This window comes from Eubalaena glacialis, chromosome 16 (genome assembly GCF_028564815.1).
Source record: "Eubalaena glacialis isolate mEubGla1 chromosome 16, mEubGla1.1.hap2.+ XY, whole genome shotgun sequence".
Lineage (NCBI taxonomy): Eukaryota > Metazoa > Chordata > Mammalia > Artiodactyla > Balaenidae > Eubalaena > Eubalaena glacialis.
This window is the reverse complement of record NC_083731.1, coordinates 86,842,766-86,867,542: the sequence shown is the minus strand read 5'-3', so window position 1 is coordinate 86,867,542 and position 24,777 is coordinate 86,842,766. Positions and strand designations below refer to the sequence as shown.

The following is a 24,777-nucleotide window of genomic DNA, read 5'->3' as shown; positions in this document are numbered from 1 at the left end:
GGAAGTCAAGTCTTCCGCCATCTTGGGCCTAGATGGTTCTAACCAGTTCTTGTTTTTTTCTATGCAGCTTCCTCCTGAAACTTAGATAAGAGCAATTGGTTTCCATTCCCGGGAAGGGCAGGGGTATGATTCTGGGGCAAGAGCCTTGGTAACATCAGGAACATAGTTTTCTCAGCACGTTTCTGCCATCATATTCCCTTGGCTCAGGCTTCCTCTGGTGGCACCCCTCCGCATCATGCCCGAGCCTCCCACAGTGATCGGTGGTCAACCCCCAATACTGGACCTCCCCCAGGAAGAAGAGCCATCAGTGTCCGGTCTGTCCTCATGCACACTCCAGAAATAACCCCAAGTAGAGAAAGTACCCTTCATAATATCACTGTCTCTGCGTAGCTCCACTGGTGCTGTGTCCCCATGAAGAAAAGCCGTAGGCAGGGTCTGCACATGTCAGGGATTTGTCTCCTCAGCCTCTTCCTCGAAGGACCCTGGGCTGGTCTGAGCCTCTGCCACGGCGCCGGCTTGCTGTCCGTGGACCAAATCTGCAAACCCGGCCTAATTGCTTTGGAGGGACGTTTCCCAGGAGGGTTTTCTGTCCACTGTGCTTGGACCCCGGCAGGCACACCCTCTAGAGTTGCCCGGACCTGTCTGATTCCCCCGGTGACACCCCCAGGCTGCCAAGCTGGGGTTTCCCAAAGTGGGTGGAATTTTCTTCTCTACCCAAACTCTAAAGGGCAGGCTGTTTGCACAGATAAAGTAAACATAGATGTTTTGTTTGAGATTCAGGATTATGCAACTAACCAAGAATAAGAAGTATAAAGTGTCCTTTATTTTTAGTAAAAGTCAATTTAACTTTTTTTCTTAGAGCATTATTTTATCAATTCCTCTATTATTGCATTGACAAAGCAGGCGTTGTCACCTCTGGCATTTATTCACTGTCTGAAGTGGCAGAGATGTGTGTATTCCTTGGTGTAGGAAGTTCTTCATGAATAAATAGTGACAGGAAGAGGAATGGGTTTTACTGGATGCTTATTATGTGCCAGTAGGTTACTCTAAGTAGCTCACTTTTCATAAGAAAAGTGCTGTGAAGTGAGTATTCTTAGCTCTGTTTTACACTCGAGAAAACTGCTGTTTTAAAGAGGTTTTGTATCTTGCCCAAGGTCACAGAGGTAATAAGTGGAGAGTTGGGACCAGACCCCAGGCCACCTAACCATAGCACCACAATTGTGCCTTAGATGCATCTTTTTGATATTGTCAAAGTCTCTTGTTTAAAGGGTAACTGAGCAGTAAGACAGTATATTCTGCTTCTCACTTTGTGATGGTAGCTGATCCTCAGTTTAACGAGGGCTGGAAGAATCCCTGTTCATTCCACATATTTCTTAATTGTAATTTATGTTACCGGATGATAGATGTAAATGTAACTTATTAGCCGAAGGACAGTTGTCCAGACAGAATAATTTCAGCTGACTTGTGTGCTTCCCTGATTAACTTAAACAGGCTTTTTATCATGAGCCAAAAATTGTCTTCTTATATATTATATTTGAACTGGGTATCCTATTCGTAATCATAAATTCCGTTGGAAGATTAGAACATCCTTGTGTTTAAATCTTAAAAGTGGTCCTGTGCTTTAATTCCATCTGATAGTAGACATCACACCAAAGCACTTATTTAGGTTGGTAGCAATGTTTTAAAGGTATTGGCAGTTTAATTTATTGGATATTTTTTGTAACATGAAAAAATTATCAGTTCGTTTCTTACTCTGATGATACATGGAGAGAAATGGTTTAATCTGCAGATCTCAGCAGAGAATGGAAATTCATCTTTTGTGTTATTTTTATATCCTCTAATATCTTTTGGATGCTTTAAAGGTGACCTTGTGTGAACTGAGAGACGCTTGGCATTTAAGCTCCAGCAACGTTACCTTTTCCCAAAAAACGTATTTGTTTTTATGGAGTTTCCTGTTCTAGGGACACCAAGAATAATATGTATGTAGTATAAAGGAGGGGAGAGAAAGATAGTCATCAGAACCTAAGCAATTAAAGTTCCAATGGAGAAGAATTTGGATGCTCTAGGTCAGCCATAGACGGCAACCAGATTAGGTTGTTGTAAATATCAAATGTAAATATCACTATGGGGGGACTTCCCTAGAGGTCCAGTGGTTAAGACTTGGCCTTCCAACGCAGGGGGTGCAGGTTCTACCCTGGTTGGGGAGCTAAAGTCCCGCATGCCTTGGGGCGAAAAAACCAAAACAAAACAGAAGCAATATTGTAACAAATTCAATAAAGACTTTAAAAATTGTCCACATCAAAAAAAATCTTCAAAAAAAAAAATCACCATGGGGATGTTTTCACCCATAACACAGACCTAGAGGGCAGTCCAGTGTAATTTTAATGTATAAATATGCCAAGTTGAACTCTGTATGTTTTACATTAAAACGGGCATGTTTTCATTTTAAGGAACCTACTTTAGATTTTTGGGCTTTTCTTTCTGCTTTTTAAAAGCTTCTGTTTTTGATTTATTAAAATGTGACACGTCCGCCCACCCCCCTACCCTTGTTTCAGGCCACGCGGGCAGCCATTACTCAGCACTGCGCTGACCTTGGGAGTCTTCTGGGCAAGGAGAACGACGCGGCCCTCATCATCGACGGGCACACCCTGAAGTACGCACTGTCCTTCGAGGTCAGGAGAAGCTTCCTGGACTTGGCCCTCTCGTGCAAAGCGGTCATATGCTGCAGGTAGGCTCACGGAGGCTGCCCGAGACTCATACTCTGACTTGTCTGAGTCCTGGGTTTACGTGAAAGAGCCGTGCGTGGGAATAAGCTTTGGGGGAAAAAAAGCAAAACAATAATACACATTCAACTGTCCACTCACAGACTGCGCGCAAGGCGGTTAGTGGTTTTTGCGTTTTTGTTTTGTTTATTGACTTCTGAGCAGATCAAAGTGATCAAAGCCAGGGTCTCGGGTCATATTCACATAGGATAAACTGAAACACTCGGCCTCAAGCTCGTGGGATGTTAGAAGGGTCCCAAGGACTTGGTTCCTTGGTTCCTTGGTTCCGGATGGATGCGCTCAACTTCCAAGTCTTGTGGGATTTGGATGCCTCTTTCCTGAGGGACAGTTGGTGTTTCTTTTCAGTCCACAAGGAGCTTTGGCTGGGGACCGTGCTGTGACAATTTTTGTTGTAAGATCTAACCAGATGCCTCTGCTGGCTTTTCTCGAAATCTGGGAAGGGTTTTTAGGGTGGGATGGTTACAACCCATTGACTACTGGCTATACAAGGTCCAGTTTTGATAGAGATTTGAAAGTCAGGCAAATTATAGGCAGACCTGGGAGATACTATAGGTTTGTTTCCAGACCACCACAATAAAGTGAATATTGCAATAACACAAGTCAGGTGAATTTTTTGGTTTCTCAGTGTGTGTATAAGTTATTTTTACACTATACTGTAGTCTATTAAGTGTGCAGTAACATTGTGTCTAAAAAAATGTACAAACAAATCAAATATTTTATTGCTAAAAATATGCTCACCATCATCTGAGCCTTCAGCAAGTGGTGATCATTTTTGCTGTCCAGGGTTTGAAATATTGTAAGAATTACCAAAATGTGACACAGAGTCACAGAGATACAAAGTGAACAAATGCTGTTGGAAAAAAGAGCACCAGTAGACTTGCTCAGCTCAGGGTTGCCACAAGCTTTCAACTTGTAAAAAACACAGTATCTGGTGAAGTGCCACAAGCTTTCAATTTGTAAAAAACACAGTATCTGGTGAAGTGCCACAAGCTTTCAACTTGTAAAAAACACAGTATCTGGTGAAGTGCAATAAAGCAAAGCACGATAAAATGAGGTCTGCTTGTATAAAGAGAATAAACTAAATAAAGATGAGTGGCACCACCCCAGTTTTGCAGTAAACAACTTGAAAGGTGAGAGGGGAGCTTCCCGTTTCTGAAAGCACTGTGTTCAGGCAGCACCTGGTATGCGGTTGTTAAATGCTCAATGCATATTGCTGGATTAATCATTTCACTGGTGCCTGTTCTTAGATCTTACGGTTATACACTTTTCATACATTGTTTCCTTTGATACTTTCTCAGAAGCCTGTTACCAGGATGCTTTGAACTTCCTTGCTGTTTTAGTCTCTGAGGAACGCCTCCTGTGGGTTTGAGCCTGGTCCAGTTAGAATAACCATTGTCACATTGACAAGTGGCCTTGCCATTTCTGCCTTACCCGAAGGCCCTGGTGATGCCACGCCTCTCTGCCCAGACCGCAGGACCCTGCCCGTTGGGGATGCCCAGCCAGTCTGTGGGCAAGTCCCCCTGCCCTGCCATCAGGAAGGTCTTCTCTCCCAGGTCTCCCCAGCCTTGCCCCCCCCGCCACTGGTTTCTGTACGAGACCAAAGAATCTGTTCTCATTGTCCCCACGAGTGCACCTCCCCCCAGAACCCTGACTGTCTGTCTTCACATAATGATATTCCCTGTCTTTTTTTTTTTTTTTTTTGCTGTCCTGATCGCTTTTCTTAATTCGGAACCTGCCACCGACGGCCAAGGAGAGCTGGAGGCTGCTGGAGCCTCCGTGCTGGAGGGAAATGTTGCTTTTGTGCGTGTGGCTATAGGACATCTGAGGACCATGGGGGCGAGGAACAGATTCAAATGTGCTTGAAACAGTGGATGAGAAGCCCATTTTGCCTGGAAGTCAGGAAGCTCAGTACAGCTCGGAGGGACCTGAGACAGTGAGGGATGATCAGAGCATCTGGAAATGAAAGACCGTGCTTCCTGGTTTTATGATGGTCCCCTCCCTTTTTTAAAAAACCATCTTTATTGAGAGAGAAGTCCAATATCACACAGTTCTCCCATTTAAAGTATATAATAGTTCAGTGGGTTTTCATATGTTCAGAGTTTTGTAACCATTGCTACAACCAATTTGAGAATATTTTGATCCTCCCCCCAAAAGAAACTCTCTTATCCAATATCAGGCAGTCCCCACCTCCTTCACCCTTTCAACCCCCCTCATTACTAAATGACCATGAATCTGCTTTCTTGTCTCTATAGATTTGCCTGTTTGGGACATTTTATAGGAATGCAATCCTACAGAATGTGGTCTTTTTTCTGACTGGCTTCTTTCACTGAGCATGATGTTTTCCAGATTCATCCCTGTTGTAGCCTGTGTCTGTGCTTCATTCCTTTTCGTAGCTGAATAATATTCCATTGTAGGGAGAGACCCCGTGTTGTCTCTTCATGTTGATAAACATTTGGATTGTTGATACTTTTTGATTATTATGAGTAATGCTGCTATGAAGATTCATGTACAAGGTTTTGTATGGATTTATGTGTTTATTTCTCTTGGGTACATACCCAGGAGGGAAAGTGCTGGATCAGGAAGTAACTGTATATTTAACCTTTGGAGGAACCGTCAGACTGGCTTCTGAAGTGACTGCACCGTTTTATATTCTCACTAGCAATGTGTGAAGGTTCCAGTTTCTCCACATCCAGGCTAACGCTTGATATTATCCATCTTTTGATTGGGTATCCTAGTAGGTGTGAGGCAATTCCTCATTGTGGTTTTGATTGGCACTTCCCTGATGGTTAATGATGTTGAGCATCTTTTCATACGCTTATTGGCCATTTATATATCTTGTTTGGAGAAATGTCTATTCAAGTCCTTTGCACATTTTTTTAATGGGATTATTTGTCTTTTTTATTATTGAGTTGTTAAGAGTTCTTTATGTACTCTGGATAAAGTATTTATCAGATACATAATTTACAAATGTTTTTTCTCCTTCTGTAGGCTGTCTTTTCATTTTCTCAATGGTACTGTTTGTAGCACAAAAGATGTTAATTTTCATGAAGCGTTTTTCCTTCTGTCCCTTGTGTTTCGGTGTCGTACCTAACAAGCCCACTTTTCTGAGCGGTTGGCACTGCGCTTTCTTTCCTGGATTGCACAGGGGAGGTTTAGATGAGGGACATGCAGAGGGCAAGAAGGCCAGAAAGAATGATGGGGAAGGACTTTCTCACAATTTCCCCCTTTGTGTCTACATTGTTAAGTGGCTGGGTAGGCGGCACCTGATGTCTACGAAGTGTCACCACCCAAGGTGGTCACTCTCATGTAGAGCCTGAGGTCACGGTGAGAAAGTCACGGTCCCCAGCAGTTGCCACATTAGCGAGCCATCACCGCGCTGTGGTGGTGAGCAGAGACACACCACACCAGAAACAACAAGAGACGTGGAAAATCTGCTAAACTGTAAATCATAGCACACGTGCTCTAACTTCATGGTTTTTCAGAGGGAAATCAGAACGAGTCCATTTGGATTCTCGAGGGAGAGCCAGGAATGCCTTCCAGGCTCTATGGGAGTACGCGCTCTGCTTGCCAGGTGCTTGATACCAAAGAAAAACATCTTTTTCCCCTTCTGACTGTGACTGAGCTCAGAGGGCTTTGTGTGTCACCTCACGCTGTACCCCTAACGGCTCCACAGGAAGGCGTTCAAACTGGAATTGGCACTGAAAGAGGAAATTTCAAATTAAATACGGTTACTGTCTACAAAATAGAAACACTAATTGAAAAAAGGAATCTAGGATAGTGCACTATTTTACCTTCAGGAGACGTCTCTTGGCTGGTCTCATACTTAAGATTAAGGAAAAGAAAAAAACCCCACAGACTTTTTTTTTTTTTTTAAAAAGCACTCACACCTTTCAGATATGCTTTCTATTCGTTGAGAATTTAAACTTAAGTTAAATTTAATATGTGACTTCAAATATAAGGTTCACCTTTTCACACTTTTCATCTTTAAAATGCAATAGTTATGAAAGTTACCCTTTTCTCTAATAACAAAGTACTTTTTTTTTCAGAAAATAATTTTTCAGCGAAATCGTGATGCACACTGTCTCCCAGCCGTATTGATTCAGAGACTGGCAAAGGTTGTGTGAAAATGGATAAATACTTTTAAACTAAAACAATACTTCAGGCAGCAGAAAGAGGGAAAATGTAAGAATTTGTTAAAGATTTTGCTGAGATTGGAATCACACTATTTTGCTAATTCCACATTGCTATTCCCGAGTATTTTGCATGTGGTTAAAATCCTCCAAAAGTCATCATCTGGTCAGCGGAACAGTTACCGGTCAATGTGGACGGCCGTTTACTGTTTTGTCTGGCAGGGGTGTTATTTGTTGAGGTGTAAACTCGTTAGTCCAGTAAGGTCTTTATTTTAGGCTTGATATTTGCCGTTCCTGGGCATCGTAGGAGAACAGAGACAAGACTGGTCTTTGCCTTAAATGCGAATGATGAATGTGTGTCTGTAGCCCTTGCCTCTCGTGCACGCCCCTCCTCCTTGAAATCAGACCTCCTCCAGGAAGACCTCCATCTTGCCATATGCACATTCCTTTCTGGATTCGTCCTCAGCATCTGGTATCCAGGGCTCCCCTTGGATTCTGTTTCCGTGACACTCCCCTCTTCTCCCTAGTTATGTGTCCCCCCCATGGGCTCTTTCACAACGGCTTTGAAATGCTGTATTTCCAGGTTTTGCCCTTGGCCCTGTTGTATTCCCACCCCACGTCTTTCTCTGGTGCATTCCCTCTGCTTATCCGTCTTCTCCATTAGTGATCCTCAGCACTAGCTTCCCACTGAATCATCTGGAGAACTTAAAACATTTTCTCCTCAAAAAGTTAAACCTAGAATTACCATATGGCCCAGCCATTCCCCTCCTGGATAAATACCCAAAAGAATTAAAACAGGAAATCAAGCAAATACTTGTATGTGCGTGTTCGTAGCAGCACTAGTCATAATGGCCAAAAGGTGGACACAACCCAAGTGTCAGTCGATGGATGAACGGACAAGCAAAATGTGGTCTCTCCATACAGTGGACTCTTTTTCAGCCATAAGAAGGAACGAAACGCTGATACGTGCTACAGCATGGATAAACCTCGAATGCATAGCTAGGGAAAGAAGCCAGTCACAAAAGACCACGTATTATAGGATTCCATTCATAGGACATATTCAGAATAAGCACATCCATCCAGAGGGGAAGCAGATTAGTGGTTTTCAGGGGCTGGGGGAGGAGGAATTGGGAGTGACTTTTTAGCGGGTACAAGGTCTCCTTTTGGGGATGATAATGTTCTGGAACTCGATAGGGGTGATGGTGGCACAGCATTGTGAATGTACTAAATGCCGCTGAATTGTTACACTTTAAGTGGTTAATTTTATGTTAACGTTACCTTAAAAATACAGGCAAATGAACAAAAGAACTCATCCATTGAATTGAAATGTTTGTTGAATGAAAAAAATGAAATGTTGGATGGAAGTTTTATTGATTTGAACAAAATTTTTGTTGAGAGACAACAAACAAAGAAGGTCCTGATCCCCAGATCGTACGCCAGAACAATTAAAGCAGAAGTCTAGGAATTTTACGAACTTCCAGGTGGTTCTAATGAGTAGTCAGGGTTGAGAATAGATGACCTTACCAGTCTGCGTGTCCAGCGTGACCTCTTCCTTGAGCTCCAGATCTGTAGATCCATCTACACCTGGGATTTTTCATACTGACGTTCTTGGGCACCTTGAGTTGGAATGTGACCGAGCTGGTCACCATCCTCTCTGGTCCCTGCACTGCCTCATCATTGCTTGTCTCCCCACTGGTCTTCCCAGTTTACTGTCTCAGCGATACACTACAGTGGTACCCCTCTCCTCTCCATTGCCAGGGCCTTCTCATAGCAGAACAGGCAGGATGTTATATCCAAGGGACTTTTACAGAGACTAAACCGTATAAACAAATTACGATGTCGAGGTCTGAAATTGCAGTCTCGCAATTTGTTGATCCTTGATAAGTGTTGTCTTTGTTTTTATAAATGAGGAAATAAAAGCCTCAGACAAATTACATCATCTTGCCCACGGGTTCAGCAAGTGATAGAGGCGTGAGCAGTGTTTCCTGGATCTGAATGAGATCAGGGCCTCTGCTTTTGAGTCATGCAATTGTCTCTGCCAGCAAAGCCATGGTCCCATGTTTATTACTGTCAAGGCTCAGTTTCAGATGAAAGGTTTGGCTTTTAACACATTTTTCAAAAAGTAGAATTTGTTTACACCAATTTAGCATAAAGTCTTGTGGGATTTATCATTCTCCAGGGGGATAACAGTCATGTAGAAAACGGGTAAACCGTTTTCAGTGTGTTGAAGAAGGAATTCTCTGTTCTCTCTTCCTTGTTTCCTTTACTTAAAACGACCGTCTTTCTTGTTTTCTCATTTTTCTGTTTTCTATGAAGCTCTTTATTTCTGTCAAAATGGAGATCAATTTCGTGGGCACAGATGGGAGCTGGGGGGACACTTCGACCTCTTGAGAACATTGAGAAGTTTAAAAGGTTTGTATTGTCAGGAAAAGAGTCATGAAAGAGTCATCAGGGTTCCCCTTGTGAGGGAGCTGATAGATGGCCTCACTGCAGCCCCCTGCAAACACAGGGGATGCTCGGGGCCCCAGTGCCGCCACCCGGGCAGACGTGATTTATGGCTTTGAGTCTCTGGGCAGGAGATGGAGTGGAAGGGAAACATCACAGCAGAGATTTCCCCCTGGTTGTGCAAATTAGGGACCTCAGAAGACATCGTTTATTTTCTCCAGTGTGTTTAGACTTCTGTCTTTCAGGATCGATTTGAAGATAAACATGTATGTACTTACTCTGATACCATAGGAGTAAAGACACTCCAGAGGAGAGGGCTGAGGGGGTACGACCAGTGTTTCCAGAAACTTTCGGGGCTGATTTTGCTAAGTCTAGAGTGATTTATATTTCTTGTAGAGAAAAGTTAGAAAGTGCAGATAAGCAAGAAGAAAGAACACAGCATTCACAGTCCTGTAGACTAGAGATCATTACTGTTAGCAATTGGTATTGAAATGTAGATCTTTTTCAGTTAAAATGCTTTTTCTTGAAAGAGCGTTAGCCAGTTCACAATATGTAAAGTGAAAAGATGCTAAGCAGTTTCTATGGCAAATAGTAACATAAAATGTGTTTTAAAACAGCTTTATAGTGTTCTGTTATGAAAACACAATGGTTGGTTTAATTTATTCCTAGTTGAATATTCAGGTTAAGAGGGGTTTTTTTCACTGTTTTAAGTATCACTATGAATAAGATTTTTGTAGCTCAATCTTTGCAAGGACGCTTGATGATTTCCGTACGATAACAATGCATTCAAGAGTAAGCAACACAGGGACTTCCCTGGTGGCGCAGTAGTTAAGAATCCGCCTGCCAATGCAGGGGACATGGGTTCGATCCCTGGTCCGAGAAGATCCCACATGCCATGGAGCAACTAAGCCCGTGCGCCACAACTACTGAGCCCGTGTGCATAGAGCCCGCAAGCCACAACTACTGAGCCCGCGTGCCACAACTACTGAAGCCCGCGCGCCTAGAGCCCGTGCTCCGCAACAAGAGTAGCCCCCGCTCGCCACAACTAGAGAAAGCCTGTGTGCAGCAACAAAGACCCAATGCAGCCAAAAATAAATTTAAAAAAGTAAGCAGCACAGAAATTTGCAAAAGTATCTGTGCCCGTTCACTAGGAAAGCGAAGGGATGTGACTTAGGTACAGTCAATAGCTCACTCCCTGCCTGGTTGGGAGACACGTGCTGTCCTCTGTTTAGTCAGCAGAGCTGGGCTTTGTTAGTCTCACTTGGAAAAGGGAGCAGTTGAGAGATTATTTTGTGGCAGGACACATATGAGCAGACTCTAGAAAGAAACTGACGCTGCATTTTTACACGCTGACAGTCTATCGTTCCCATGACTGGCTCGGTCTTATACCCATTTTGTGGACTCTCTGAAGCCTCTGATGCACTTATCCGAACTCTGTGCATCTGTCCTCCCGGGGGACTGCTCCTGTGGAAAGGAATTGCCTCTTCCCACTTGGTCTCCACTCCAGCTGGACGTGTGATGGCCGCTAAGACATCTCAGGATGCTGTGCATTTGTTGTGTGGTATCTTTCAGCCTGTGAACTATCCCCAAGAATCATATCAAAACAGAGTTCAGACACACTAATTAAAACTGTACCACCGATCATGTTTTGATTGGCCTCTATGTTGGTGGGGATCCAGTCATACAGTTGTAAAAATAAAACTTTTCTTTGGTTTCTTTCATGATGTGATTTCTCAGCATCCTACATGTTTAGTTAAAAGTCAGTTTCCTCCTTGGATCTTTTATTCCAGAGAGCATTATTAACTTGTCGAGGTTGTAAGCCTATCCTTGGGTTGTTTGTATTATGGCTTAGCGTATGTTTGCCCATTTGTTGATTAAATGCAATTAAGGGAGAATTCATTTTTAGACAGGTTTTTGGGGGTTAGCTCTAAAATGAATGCTATTATTTGAATGATTGCAGCAATTTATGTGGTCCTAACTGGCCTTATTGTTAGTCTGCAAAGATGAGTGCTCAGATGTAACAGGTCTTGGGCAGCATGTTGAATGAAAACAATTTCCAGAAGCCCAATGTTTAAGAAATGTTTTTCCACCCACAGGTTTTACTAGTATTTCTCTGGAATGAAAATTAGACGGATGAAGATTTTGTAGTGTTGAAAAAATTGCTTGTGTTAACCGTTGTAGAGACTGGCATATTTGGAGATTTCGGAGTATTAATCCAGAGTAGAAAAAGGAATCCCTTTCTAAACATTTCTAGTGTAGAAAAAAATTCTTATTAAACTTTTGTAAACCAAAGATAATTTTGGTGATGACTCATGATTAGAAATGAAGCACTGTTTTCATCTTAAATAACTATTTCAGGAAATAATTTAGGCTAATCATTCTGCGAGATCAACTTTTGACTTTTAGGGATTTCTCCTATGTTTGATTCTCCCCTCCAGCTAAAAGTTCCATGTTATCACTATTTATTTAATTTTTTAAATAGATCTTTATTGGAGTATAATTGCTTCACAATACTGTGTTAGTTTCTGTTGTACACCAAAGTGAATCAGCCATATGCATACATATGTCCCTATACCCCCTCCCTCTTGAGCCTCCCTCCCACCCTCCCTATCCCACCCCTCTAGGTCATCGCAAAGCACCGAGCTGATCTCCCCGTGCTAGGCAGCTGCTTCCCACTAGCTATCTGTTTTACATTTGGTAGTGTATATATGTCGATGCTACTCTCACTTAGCCCCAGCTTCCCCCTCCCACCCCGTGTCCTCAAGTCCATTCTCTATGTCTACGTCTTTATTCCTGCCCTGCCACTAGGTTCGTCAATACCTTTTTTATTTTTTTTAAGAGTCCATATATATGCGTTAGCATACAGTATTTGTTTTTCTCTTTCTGACTTACTTCACTCTGTATGACAGACTCTAGGTCCATCCACCTCACTACAAATAGCTCAATTTCGTTTCTTTTTATGGCTGAGTAATATTCCATTGTATATATGTGCCACATCTTCTTTATCCATTCATCTGTCAATGGACAATTAGGTTGCTTCCATGTCCTGGCTATTGTAAATAGTGCTGCAATGAACACTGTGGTACCTGTCTCTTTTTGAATTATGGTTTTCTCAGGGCATATGCCCAGTAGTGGGATTGCTGGGTCATATGATAGTTCTATTTTTAGTTTTTTTAAGGAACCTCCACACTGTTCTCCATAGTGGTTGTATCAATCTACATTCCCACTGACATTGCAGGAGGTTCCCTTTTCACCACACCCTTTCCAGCATTTATTGTTTCTAGATTTTTTGATAATGGCTATTCTGACCGGTGTGAGGTGATACCTCATTGTAGTTTTGATTTGCATTTCTCTAATAATTAGAGATGCTGAGCATCTTTTCATGTGCCTCTTGGCCATTGTATGTCTTCCTTGGTGAAATGTCTGTTTAGGTCTTCTGCCCATTTTTTAACTGGATTGTTTGTTTTTTTGATATTGAGCTCCATGAGCTGTTTGTATATTTTGGAGATTAATCCTTTGTCTGTTGTTTCATTTGCAAATATTTTCTCCCATTCTGAGGGTTGTCTTTTTGTCTTGTGTATGATTTCCTTGCTGTGCAAAAGCTTTGAAGTTTAATTAAGTCTCATTTGTTTAATTTTGTTTTTATTTCCGTTACTCTAGGAGGTGGGTCAAAAAAGATCTTGCTGTGGTTTATGTCAAAGACTGTTTTTCCTATGTTTTCCTCTAAGAGTTTAATAGTGTCTGGCCTTATATTTGGGTCTTTAATCCATTTGGAGTTTATTTTTGTGTATAGTGTTAGGGAGTGCTCTAATTTCATTCTTTTACATGTAGCTGTCCAGTTTTCCCAGCACCACTTATTGAAGAGGCTGTCTTTTCTCCATTGTATGTTCTTGCCTCCTTTGTCGTAAATTAGGTGCCCATATGTGCGTGGGTTTATCTCTGGGCTTTCTATCCTGTACCAGTGATCTATATTTCTGTTTTTGTGCCAGTACCATACTGTCTTGATTACTGTAGCTTTGTGGTATAGTTTGAAGTCAGGGAGCCTGATTCCTCCAACTCTGTTTTTCTTTCTCAAGATTGCTTTGGCTATTTGGGGTCTTTTGTGTTTCCATACGAATTGTAAAATTTTTTGTTCTAATTCTGTGAAGAATGCCACTGGTAGTTTGATAGGGATTGTAATGAATCTGTAGATTGCTTTGGGTAGTATAGTCATTTTCACAATATTGATTCTTCCAATCCAAGAACATGGTATATTTCTCCATCGGTTTATGTCATCTTTGATTTCTTTCATCAGTGTTTTATAGTTTTCTGAGTACAAGTCTTTCACCTCCTTAGGCAAGTTTATTCCTAGGTATTTTATGCTTTTTGTTGCAATGGTAAATGGGATTGTTTCCTTAATTTCTTTTTCTGATTTTTCGTTGTTGGTGTATAGGAATGCCAGAGATTTCTGTGCATTAATTTTGTATCCTGCAGCCTTACCAGATTCATTGATTAGTTCTAGTAGTTTTCTGGTGGCATCTTTAGGATTTTCTATGTATATTATCTTGTCATCTGCAAACAGTGACAGTTTTACTTCTTCTTTTCCAATTTGTATGCCTTTTATTTCTTTTCCTTCTCTGATTGCTGTGGCTAGGACTTCCAAAACTATGTTGAATAAGAGTGGTGAGAGTGGACATCCTTGTCTTGTTCCTGATCTTAGTGGAAATGCTTTCAGTTTTTCACCATTGAGTATGATGCTTGCTGTGGGTTTGTCATACGTGACCTTTATTATGTTGAGGTAGGTTCCCTCTATCCCCATTTTCTGGAGAGTTTTTATCATAAATTGCTGTTGAATTTTGTCGAAAACTTTTTCTGCATCTATTGAGATGATCATATGGTTTTTATTCCTTAATTTGTTAATGTGGTGTATCACATTGATTGATTAGCATATATTGAAGAATCCTTGCATCCCTGGGATAAATCCCACTTGATCGTGGTTTATGATCCTTTTAATGTTTTGTTGGATTCTGTTTGCTAGTATTTTGTTCAGGATTTTTGCATCTATGTTCATCAGTGATACTGGTCTGTAATTTTCTTTTTTTGTGATACCTTTTTCTGGTTTTGGTATCAGGGTGATGGTGGTTTCATAGAATGAATTTGGGAGTGTTTCTCCCTCTGCAATTTTTTGGAAGAGTTTGAGAAGAAAGATTGGTGTTAGCTCTTCTCTAAATGTTTGATAGAATTCGCCTGTGAAGCCTTCTGGTCCTGGACTTTTGTTTGTTGGAAGGTTTTTAATTATGGTTTCAATTTCATTACTTGTGATAGGTCTGTTTGTATTTTCTAATTCTTCCTGGTTCAGTCTTGGAAAATTGTACCTTTCCAAGAATTTGTCCATTTCTTCGTGGTTGTCCATTTTATTGGCATACAGTTGTTTGTAGTAGTCTCTTATAATCCTTTGTATTTCTGTGGTGTCAGTTGTGTTTTCTCCTTTTTCATTTCTAATTTTATTGATTTGCATCCTCTCCCTTTTTTTCTTGATGAGTCTGGCTAAGGGTTTATCGATTTTGTTTATCTTCTCAAAGAACCAGCTTTTAGTTTTATTGAGCTTTGCTTTTGTTTTCTTTGTTTCTATTGCATTTATTTCTGCTCTGATCTTCATGATTTCTTTTCTTCTACTCACTTTGGGTTTTCTTTCTCTAGTTGTTTTAAGTCTATAGGGTTAGATTGTTTATTTGAGATTTTCTTGTTTCTTGAGATGAAATTGAATTGCTCTGAACTTCCCTCTTAGAACTGCTTTTGCTGCGTCCCATAGGTTTTGGGTCATCATGTTTTTGTTGTCATTTGTTTCTATGTATTTTCTTATTTCTTCTTTGATTTCTTCAGTGATCTCTTGGTTATTTAGTAGCATACTGTTTAGCCTCCGTGTATTTGTGTTTTTTACAGTTTTTTTCCTGTAATTGATTTCCAATCTCGTAGCGTTGTGGTCAGAAAAGATGCTTGATATGATTGCAATTTTCTTAAATTTTCCGAGGCTTGATTTGTGACCCAAGGTGTGATCTGTCCTGGAGAATGTTCCATGTATACTTGAGGAGAAAGTGTATTCTGCCACTTTTGGGTGGAATGTTCTATAAATATCAATTAAATCTATCTGGTCTGTTGTGTCATTTAAAGCTTGTATTTCCTTATTTATTTTCTCTTTGGATTATCTGTCCATTGGTGTGAGTGGGGTGTTAATGTCCCCTACTATTATTGTGTTATTGTTGATTTTTCCTTTCATGGTTGTTAGCATTTGCCTTATGTATTGAGGTGCTCCTGTGTTGGGTGCATAAACATTTATAATTGTTATATCTTCTTCTTGGATTGATCCTTTGATCATTATGTAGTGTCCCTCCTTATCTCTTGTAACAGTCTTTACTTTAAAATCTGTTTTATCTGATACGAGTATTGCTACTCCAGCTGTCTTTTGATTTCCGTGTGCATGGAATATCGTTTTCCATCCCTTCACTTTCAGTCTGTATGTGTCCCTAGGCCTGAAGTGGGTCTCTTGTAGACAGCATATATATGGGTCTTGTTTTTGTATCCATTCAGCCAGTCTGTGTCTTTTGGTTGGGGCATTTAATCCATTTACATTCAAGGTTATTATTGATATGTATGTTCCTATTACCATTTTCTTAATTGCTTTGGGTTTGTTTTTGTGGGTCTTTTTCTTCTCTTATGTTTCGTTCCTAGAGAAGTTTCTTTAGCATTTGTTGTAAAGCTGGTTTGGTGGTGCTGAATTCTCTTAGCTTTTGCTTGTCTGAAAAGCTTTTGATTTCTCTGTTGAATCTGAATGAGATCCTTGCTGGGTAGAGTAATCTTGGTTGTAGGTTTTTCTCTTTCATCACTTTAAGTATATCCTGCCACTCCCTTCTGGCCTGCAGAGCTTCTGCTGAAAAATCAGCTGATAACCTTAATGCGGATTCCTTTACATGTTATATTTTGTTTTTCCTTTGCTGCTTTTAATATTTTTTCTTTGTATTTAATTTTTGTTAGTTTGATTAATATGTGTCTTGGTGTGTTTTTCCTAGGGTTTATCCTTTATGGAACTCTCTGTGCTTCCTGGACTTGGGTGACTATTTCCTTTCCCATGTTAAGGAAGTTTTGGACTATAATCTCTTCAAATATTTTCTCAGATCCTTTCTTTTTCTCCTCTTCTTCTGGGACCCCTATAATTCGAATGTTGGTGTGTTTAGTGTTGTCCCAAGGGTCTCTGAGATTGTCTTCAATTCTTTTCATTCCTTTTTCTTTATTCTGCTCCTTGGCAGTTATTTCCACCATTTTGTCTTCCAGCTCACTTATTAGTTCTTCTTCTTCAGTTATTCTGTTATTGATTCCTTCTAATGTATTTTTCATTTCAGTTATTGTGTTGTTCATCTCTGTTTGTTTGTTCTTTAGTTCTTCTAGAGCTTTGTTAAACATTTCTTGTGTTTTCTCAATCTGTGCCTCCATTCTGTTTCCAAGATTCTGGATCATCTTTACTATCATTACTCTGAATTCTTTTTCAGGTAGATTGCCTATTTCCTCTTCATTTATTTGGTCTTGTAGGTTTTTACCTTGCTCATTCATCTGTGACATATTTTTTTGCTGTCTCATTTTAAAATTTCTTTTCTGTTTGAGTGGGATTGTGTTCCTGTCTTACTGGTTGTTTGGCCTGAGGCTTCCAACACTGGAGTTTGTAGGCTATTGGGTAGAGCTGGGTCTTGGTGCTCATATGAGGAATTCCATGAGACCTCACTCTGATGAATATTCCCTGGGGTCTGAGGTTCTCTATCAGTCCAGTGTTTCGGACTTGGAGCTCCCACCGAAGGAGCTTTGGCCTGACCCCTGGTGGTTCACTTGGGGGTTCCTCCCGTCTCCTTGGGTGTCAGGGTCCACCACCAGTGGCCGGCAGGTGCCCTAGTTGTGGGGAGACACTAACTTGATGTCTTCCCACACCACCATCTTGACTCCACCCTCATCTCTATTTATATATAACTCCTTCAGGTGAGAAATAGGAAAATAAATTAACCCGTCCACTTGGTTGCTTGCGTCGTGAGGTAGCAAGACGATTTGGTAGGGAGATATATATAGTACGTGTGATAGAATGTGGGAAAATATTTTAGTATAGGTTGAGAATGCAGGAAAATCCTCTTTAATAACCCACATTAAAAGGTAGTACTTACAGTATGATAACATGACAGAAATATCTATTGAGGGGCATTTAATAATAGGGTTTCAACTATAACAATATGCTATGAAATTAGAAACATGTCTCTTAGAAAAAAATTTTATTGGTTATGAAATTGGTGTGATCACATCACTTTTCTTCTATAATAGAACTATCCGTGTGAACAGTTCTGAAAAGTGGTTTACATGGTGGGGATTCCCTTTGGTTGGTGCCCTTCACACTAGTGTGTCTACACAGAAGCTCAGGTAGAAAATGGGCAGCGAAAGGAATGAGGCCCTTTTCTCTTTCGGTCGTAGTCTAAGAATTATGGTGATAGAATCCCTTGATCTCCATCCCTTCGCTCTGCTGCTTCCGACACACTGGGACCCACAGGAGATGCCAGAGGTGCTCAGAGACACGTAACGTGTCACGTTTTTTCCCGTGTTTCTTGCTCCCCGCCTTTTCATGAGTGGTTAGTTTGTTGGTGCCTGTTATTTTTGACAATACTGCTTGCCAAACGAAACAAGGTGTTGTTAGGTCAAACTGTGGTCCAGGATTCTGAAGGAGAAGCTTATAATATTTGGCATCTTACCTAATAGAAGAACAAACCAGGGGAGGAAAAGTCAAGAACAGAGCTCAATTAAACATGTGCAACATGTCGTGAGTGTTTGTCTCCTGGTTTCTCCCTGTGGTAGGGTTTGTACTTAAAGTGCTTTTTTTCTTTTTCCCGTGAAGTCGTTCCGAATGTGTTTCATTAATGCAAGAAAGTGTCATGTTAACTTTCATTAGGAAAAAAATTCCACTTCTTCTGACAGCATCAACATCTTTCTGCTTGAGAATATGCAAAGCAGCTCTTACCTTAATTGGTCCCAAAGAAAATTATATTTTCCCTTTCCCTGTCTATACATCTGACACTTTCCCTCATTTATCACCTCCTGAATTATCGGTGCCTTCCCTTTCCTGATTTGACAGCCAGGATTCCTCCTATGACTTTGAAAATCGTAAGGACTACTCCACCCTGAAGCTTTACTGTCCTCCAGTTTGAATAGGAAGGGCCAGCATTGCAGTTGCAACTACCCACGGACTGCAGGCTTGTCTGTTTCTGGTTGTTTTTTCCAGCTTTATTGAGGTATAATTGGTATACCAAAAACAGCACATAACTAACATATACAGTCTGGTGAGTCAAGATGCATATATCCACTCTTTTTACCATCACCATAATCTAGGTGATTAACATATCCACCACCTCCCAGAGTTTCCTTGTGTCCCACTGGTATTTTTTTGTTTGTTTTGTTTTGTTTGGTGTAGTAAGACTGCTTAGCGTGAGATGGACCCTGTTGACAAATTGTCAAATGCACAGGACCTCATCGTGATCTGCAGGCACTGTCTCTGGAACTTAATCCTTGTGTATAAATGTAAATTTGCACCCATTGGACAGAGCTCCCCTGCCCCCCACACCCCTCCCCTGGTCACCACCGTTCTGTTGTCTATTTCTATACCTTTGACTATTTCAGACGCCTCATGTGAGAGGAATTGTGCAGTGTTTGCCCTTCTGAGACTGACTTGTTTCACCAGCCAGATGTCTTCTGGGTCCACCCACCCATCACAAGGGTAGGACGGCTTCTCTGCTTTGAGCCCCTGTGATTCCATTTCTTACTTGTTGAACTTGAGAGAGGATGCAGGACAAGAGAAGAACGTTTTCGTCTTTTGTTTCTCAGAGTTCTTGATATTTTATTTCTATTTAGGCCCACTTAGGGTCACAAGTAAATTGTCAACAGGAGATAAGCCAGATTGGTGAAGCAAAGTTGCCAAACTTTGGAATCCCTGGGCTTGGCCTGAGCTTTCTGATTGGTGATTTCTGAGCCTACTATGGTCCTCTGCACAGCTTTGCTGGGTTAGCAGAGGCTAAGAGCTTCTGCTGAAAGGTCTGGTTCCTGTTGTTTCTTGTTAATCAGGTAACTGAGATTTGTCAGCGTTCCCGGGCTCAACAGTCTCCAGTGGCTGAGTCCTGATAGCTCCGCAAATGAGAGACAGGCAGACAGACAGACAGACAGCCACTCTCCCCCCCACCATCCCATCAAAATCTTGACATCTGGGTCATCTGAGAAGACCAGAGACAGCCTTTTTCTCCTGCTAAGCAAGTACTCCTAGGGGCGTCCTTTCAGTTGGGTGCACCAGTCATTAAAGACCAAAGTAAATACACCAGCTTGAAGATAATCCTTTCACAAATATACAAGCGCCAAGTTAAAACCATCTGTCAATCGTTGGTGCATTTTTCCTTTTATTTGTTTCAATGAATGGGTGTTGTTTGAAAATACCAGGGCCTGAGAAATTAGGAATCCTATGTTATCACAGTATTTTGCCAATGTACAGATAATTGAGCCTTAAGTCCTTATTTTGTCTTTATAAAATCATGATGAACATATATTATTTTTTCTGAGACAGCAGATAACAAGAGTAAGGGAATAGATGCTTATTTGTACATTGCCGAACAAGTGAACGTATAGGTATATGTTCAGTGTTTTTTCAAACCCTAATGCTTCACGTGAAAACAGGAATTTTGCATGATCAAATCTGGGAACAAATAAAAGATTAATATAAAAGGCAGTGAAACCTGTTTGAAAAATGGAAGAAAAATGTTAATGATGTTCATTTACTTTCATGACACTTGGGATATGCGTTTCTATTCCTGTATAGCTGTAATTGTACATTAACCTATGTAAGTGTAAACACAGCTACTTAAGAATAATAAATAACAAATGCATTGGGGCTGGTACCAACATTTCATGAAGTTTTAAAGTATTTATAATCAGAGAAGTTAAAGAAAGAAGACAAGGGTTTGCTGTGGTCCTATTTGTGTTTCCTGTATTCAAAAACTGCCGCGAGTCTTTAGCGTGATTCCATCCTTGGGGGCCTTGCAATTCTGCTTATCTACCTGAGACTGTCTCAAGCTAAAGATTTCTTTGGATTCAGTGTCATGTGTATTTAGATAAGGTTGAGGAGAAAAAGAGGGCTTTTTTTTTTTTTTTAACATCTTTATTGGAGTATAATTGCTTTACAATGGTGTGTTAGTTTCTGCTTTAAGAGGGCTTTTAAACACCTTTTTTTTTTTGGAATAAACTGGTTTTAGTGGGATTGCACAGGTAACCACATTGCCCCACATCACAGGGCTGCACAGGCTCTTCGCTGTGACCCAGCTGAGCAAGTGTCTATGAATTAAAGTTGATGAATAAACACAAATGGTACCATCTCTGCCTGCCAGGAGGAGGAAGTGTGCCGGGAGGGCCAGCCCAGATATGACAAATAGGAACACAGTGTACAATGCGAGGTGCCGTGAAAGTCAAATCTCGGGAGCTAAGTGGCCTTGTTGGTTCCAAGGGGAGGGTGTTGGTGGGCATACTAATGATATTGACACTAACACTTGTTAGCACTATGTCCCGACCCTCTGTAGACAACTACTGTCTACCACCCCTGAGAACCCCTGAAACAATCCCACGGAGAGGAAGCTTGCCATCCTGATTGTACAGTTTAGAGACCTGAGCCTCAGAGAACTGAAGGCATTGCCCCCAGGTGTCCTGTAGCTCCAGTGAGCAGATCCAAGGTCGGAACCCCGCGGGTCCACCTCCAGAGGCCACGCTGAAAGGCTTTAAGGATAATGGTGGGGAGGTGAGGGGTTCTGAGCAGTTTCACAGATCTTGCGTGTGTTTGGGGGAAGGCAACAATGCGAAGGTCAAAATAGACTATGCAAGGTCTGAGGCCCTTGCAATACTTTAACTTAGTGATATTGAACTAGGGTAGTGGTAGCCTGAGCCTCTGACACAGAGTAGGGATGCAAAAAACTGTTAGATGTAGTTTCTCGATTTTCTGCAAGGAACTGGGATCCAGATTCATGGTCATTAAGGAGTTAGAATCAGAAACTCCTAGTGATGGATGGAGTGTAGTGGGGTTGGTGGGTGAGGGATAAGTTAAGACTCACTGTAGGACAGGCCACGTCAGAGGGGACGCTGGAGGGAAATTAATTTCCAGCATTTCGGGGTGCTCCGCACTCTCCAGCAGCTGCCGTGCATTTGGGTCTGTGCAGGTGGGTGTCCGAGCCCAGAGTCCCCCAGAGACAGCCTGTCGATCTGTCAGAAGCTAGAGAAAATGCCCCCCCGTTCCATTACCTTGTAGCTAGCATGTGCCAAATGCCTGTTTTTGACCAGTCACAATAGGTTGTGCAGCTGCAGGGTGAAAATGAGAACGACTCAGGGTTACACACACAGTCACCCTTAGCTTACAGACAATCTAGTGGAAAACAATAATATGAATAAACGTAATACGCCTTTAGAAAATACATAAAACGACTCATGTAGATGATGAGAATTGATCGCAAGTTAAATACCATAAAGCTGCAAGTTCCAGTATTTATTATTGGAGTTTGTCTAATCAGGGGAAGTTTTCTGGAGAAGGTGAATTCCCTGTGCAGCTTGCAGAAGGTGTTGGAAATTTTTAACATGGGGAGAGGCTGTCCTTCTAGACGGACCAGGCTGGGTTTGAGAGGACAAGACTTCAGGAGGAACGTGCATCATATTAGGTGACATCGGTCTTCTAGGACACTAGGTGACATTGTCATCGTCATTCATAGAACAAGTTTGTCACCCTTTTTGACTGCGGGAGTAAGTTCAAATGTTTTGTAGTTGATTTTGAGGGGCCCTTGCTTTTCTGTATTAAGTCTCTTGATGTGTAAAGTAGCACCTATAAGCAGCCACTGAAAGTATGTGCCCTCTCGTACTGACTTGTTTTGCTTCCATCAGGTGTAGTTACCAGGCTGCTGTTTGGCTTTGTGTTTGTGAGCCAGGCTGTTGGACCAGTTCCCCATGAGAAAAGGGTCCTTGAGCTCCTCTGGGTTTGCACAGAACCATGGGGGTCTTAACCTTCAAGGCATGGAGATCTTCACTGGTCAGTGCTGCTGCCTCTGGGATTCCAGAGCCAGGAGGACGAGCCTTGTAGGAAGTCCCTATTTCTAGCTGCAGGCTTGGAACAGGAGGAAAAGTCGAGGAAGGTGAAGGGTCCCCCATAACTCAGTCCCTCTGTCAAGGTGACCGAGAGGCAGGGCTTTGGGTGAGGTCAGACGTGCTTGCTGAATCGTAAGCCTATTCAGGGTAGGATGCACATGCTACCTGTAGCAAGGCCAATACCGTGGGTTTGCTGAAACCCTTACGGACTCAAGGAGATGAGATGACAGGGATCTAAGTAGCTCCCCTCATGCTTTGCCCAAGACCAAAGACATAGTGAAAGGAAATATAAGTACTGTGGACATAATTATGTCCTCCTGAAATTCATATGTTGAAGCCCTAGCCCCTAATATGACAGTATTCAGAAAGAGAGCCTTTAAGAGGTAATTAAGGTAAAATGAAGTCATAAAGGTGGGACCCTGATCCAATAAGATTAGTGTCCTCGTAATAGGCACGAGAGAGCTCTCTGCCATGTATACACACAGCGAGAAGGCACCTTCTGCAAGCCAGGAAGCAGCTCTCACCAGAAACCCAACTGGCCAGCCCCTTGATCTTGGACTTCCAGCTCCAGAACTGCAGAAAAAATAAATTTCTGTTGTTTAAGCCACCCAGTCTGTGGTACTTTTTTATGCCAGCCTGAGCCAACTGATATAGTAAGCTTAGGTTTCCATACTGCCCAAGCTAATTAATAACATCCTCAGCTGGAGTTCCCTTAATCAATTCTGAGTCTGTGTATGTAAAAGGATTGGGGGGAGTTGTGAATGGTGGGTGGGGAGAACTGCATGAGTAGGAGATGATAGCCTTAAAAATATTTCCTTGCAAAATAAACCAGAGACTGCTTTGAATCGAAAATGATGCCATTCCAACAAAGGGTAAGTTACTTCAGCTGATAGAAGCCAAAGTAAGGAATATCTTCATGGAACTGAAACTTTAATACTGTATTTAGTTTACTATTACCAATCTTTCCTTAAAACTATCCTAAGATTAACTTGATTTATTTTGTTTTAAGGTAAGTTTAACAACTTAATCCTTAAAAATAGAGATGGCGATCACTGTACAGAATTCCCTCCTTTCCCAAAGTGCTGTCTGTTTCTCTTTTACTAAATTCCCAGCTTTGTCAGTTCATTCCATTTTTCAGTTTTGATGTAAGCTTTGAGAAGTAGAAATTGCCTCTTCTGTTTCCAGCTTGAAAGGCACGTTTACAATTCTGTGTGACAAATTTCGGCATTCTCACCGAGTCTGTGGTCTCTGATGGGACTAAGGGGTGATTTTCACTGGCTTAGAAATTTTCACCAGTTTTGTATGTATTATACTATTCAGGCATATCTTTATGTATGAAAAGGTACTGATTCAGAACAAATTTATATTAGCCCACTTTTCAAAATCCTGAAGTTAGTATGATTTTGAGTGCTACAGCTTTCATGTAGATATTTTACGGAAAAATAAATATCTCATTGCCCTGAACTAAGATTCTCAGTCAAGGTTCTAGAAAAGCCCAATCTGAATCTAGTAGCTGCTAGTGATTGGTAAGTTTTTCCTGTTGATACCTTAGTGTCTTTCCTGTGACTCTTCCAGCAGATTTAAAAGTCTCCTAAAGAGTATTTCAAATGTAGGTCACATTGTGTGTCTTGAGTTGAAAACCAATGTGAAATCTGCATATGTGTTGAATGAGTTAAAGGTATGTGCTGCAAAAATGTTTCCTTCCCAACATCTCCCTGGGGCTCCCTGTGTGTTCTGGGGACTCAGCTGTATGTGGCTGGGGGTGGGGGAAACAAGATCAGCACAGCCCCCGTGTCTATGGGGCCCGTGGTCTGGAGGAAGAGCTGGACAGTAAAAACCATGCAGCTTGAACAATTGTGAATTTACTATTCGGTCTCTTGTATTTCGGTATATAGATACCTTTGCTTTTAGCTTCTCTCCTGCTGTAGCTGATGCAGATTTCTCTGGTTACCCTTAATGATCTGCTTTGATTAGCCCAGAGTTTGGTTAAAAGAGAAGCCATATGCCCAGCTAAGAAGGCTTCTAGTGGCTTCTCATCTCTCTGAGAATAACATGAAAAGACCTCGGTGGATGCGGCTTCCCCCTTGCCTACCAAGCCCTGGCCTCTTTGGCCTCCTTTTTGTTCCTGGGGCTTTCCGAGCAGGTTGCCAGCTCAGGAACATTGAAGGGTCTGTTCCCTTTGCCTGTAAAGCCCTTACCCTACAAAGCAACGTGTTCACGTGATGCAGGTCTCTGCTCTGATATTGCATTCTGAGTGAGGC

General features: G+C 41.6%; 1 protein-coding gene across 1 annotated transcript in view; it reads left to right on the top strand.

Annotated features, from left to right (window-relative positions):
- The window catches only part of LOC133076429 (phospholipid-transporting ATPase IB), a 457,024-nt gene that overhangs the window by 172,876 nt on the left and 259,371 nt on the right, over positions 1-24,777 (top strand). Inside the window, exon 24 of the mRNA XM_061170962.1 lies at positions 2,556-2,728. Coding sequence (XP_061026945.1) covers positions 2,556-2,728 — 173 coding nt within the window. The remainder of the gene's footprint in view (positions 1-2,555; positions 2,729-24,777) is intronic.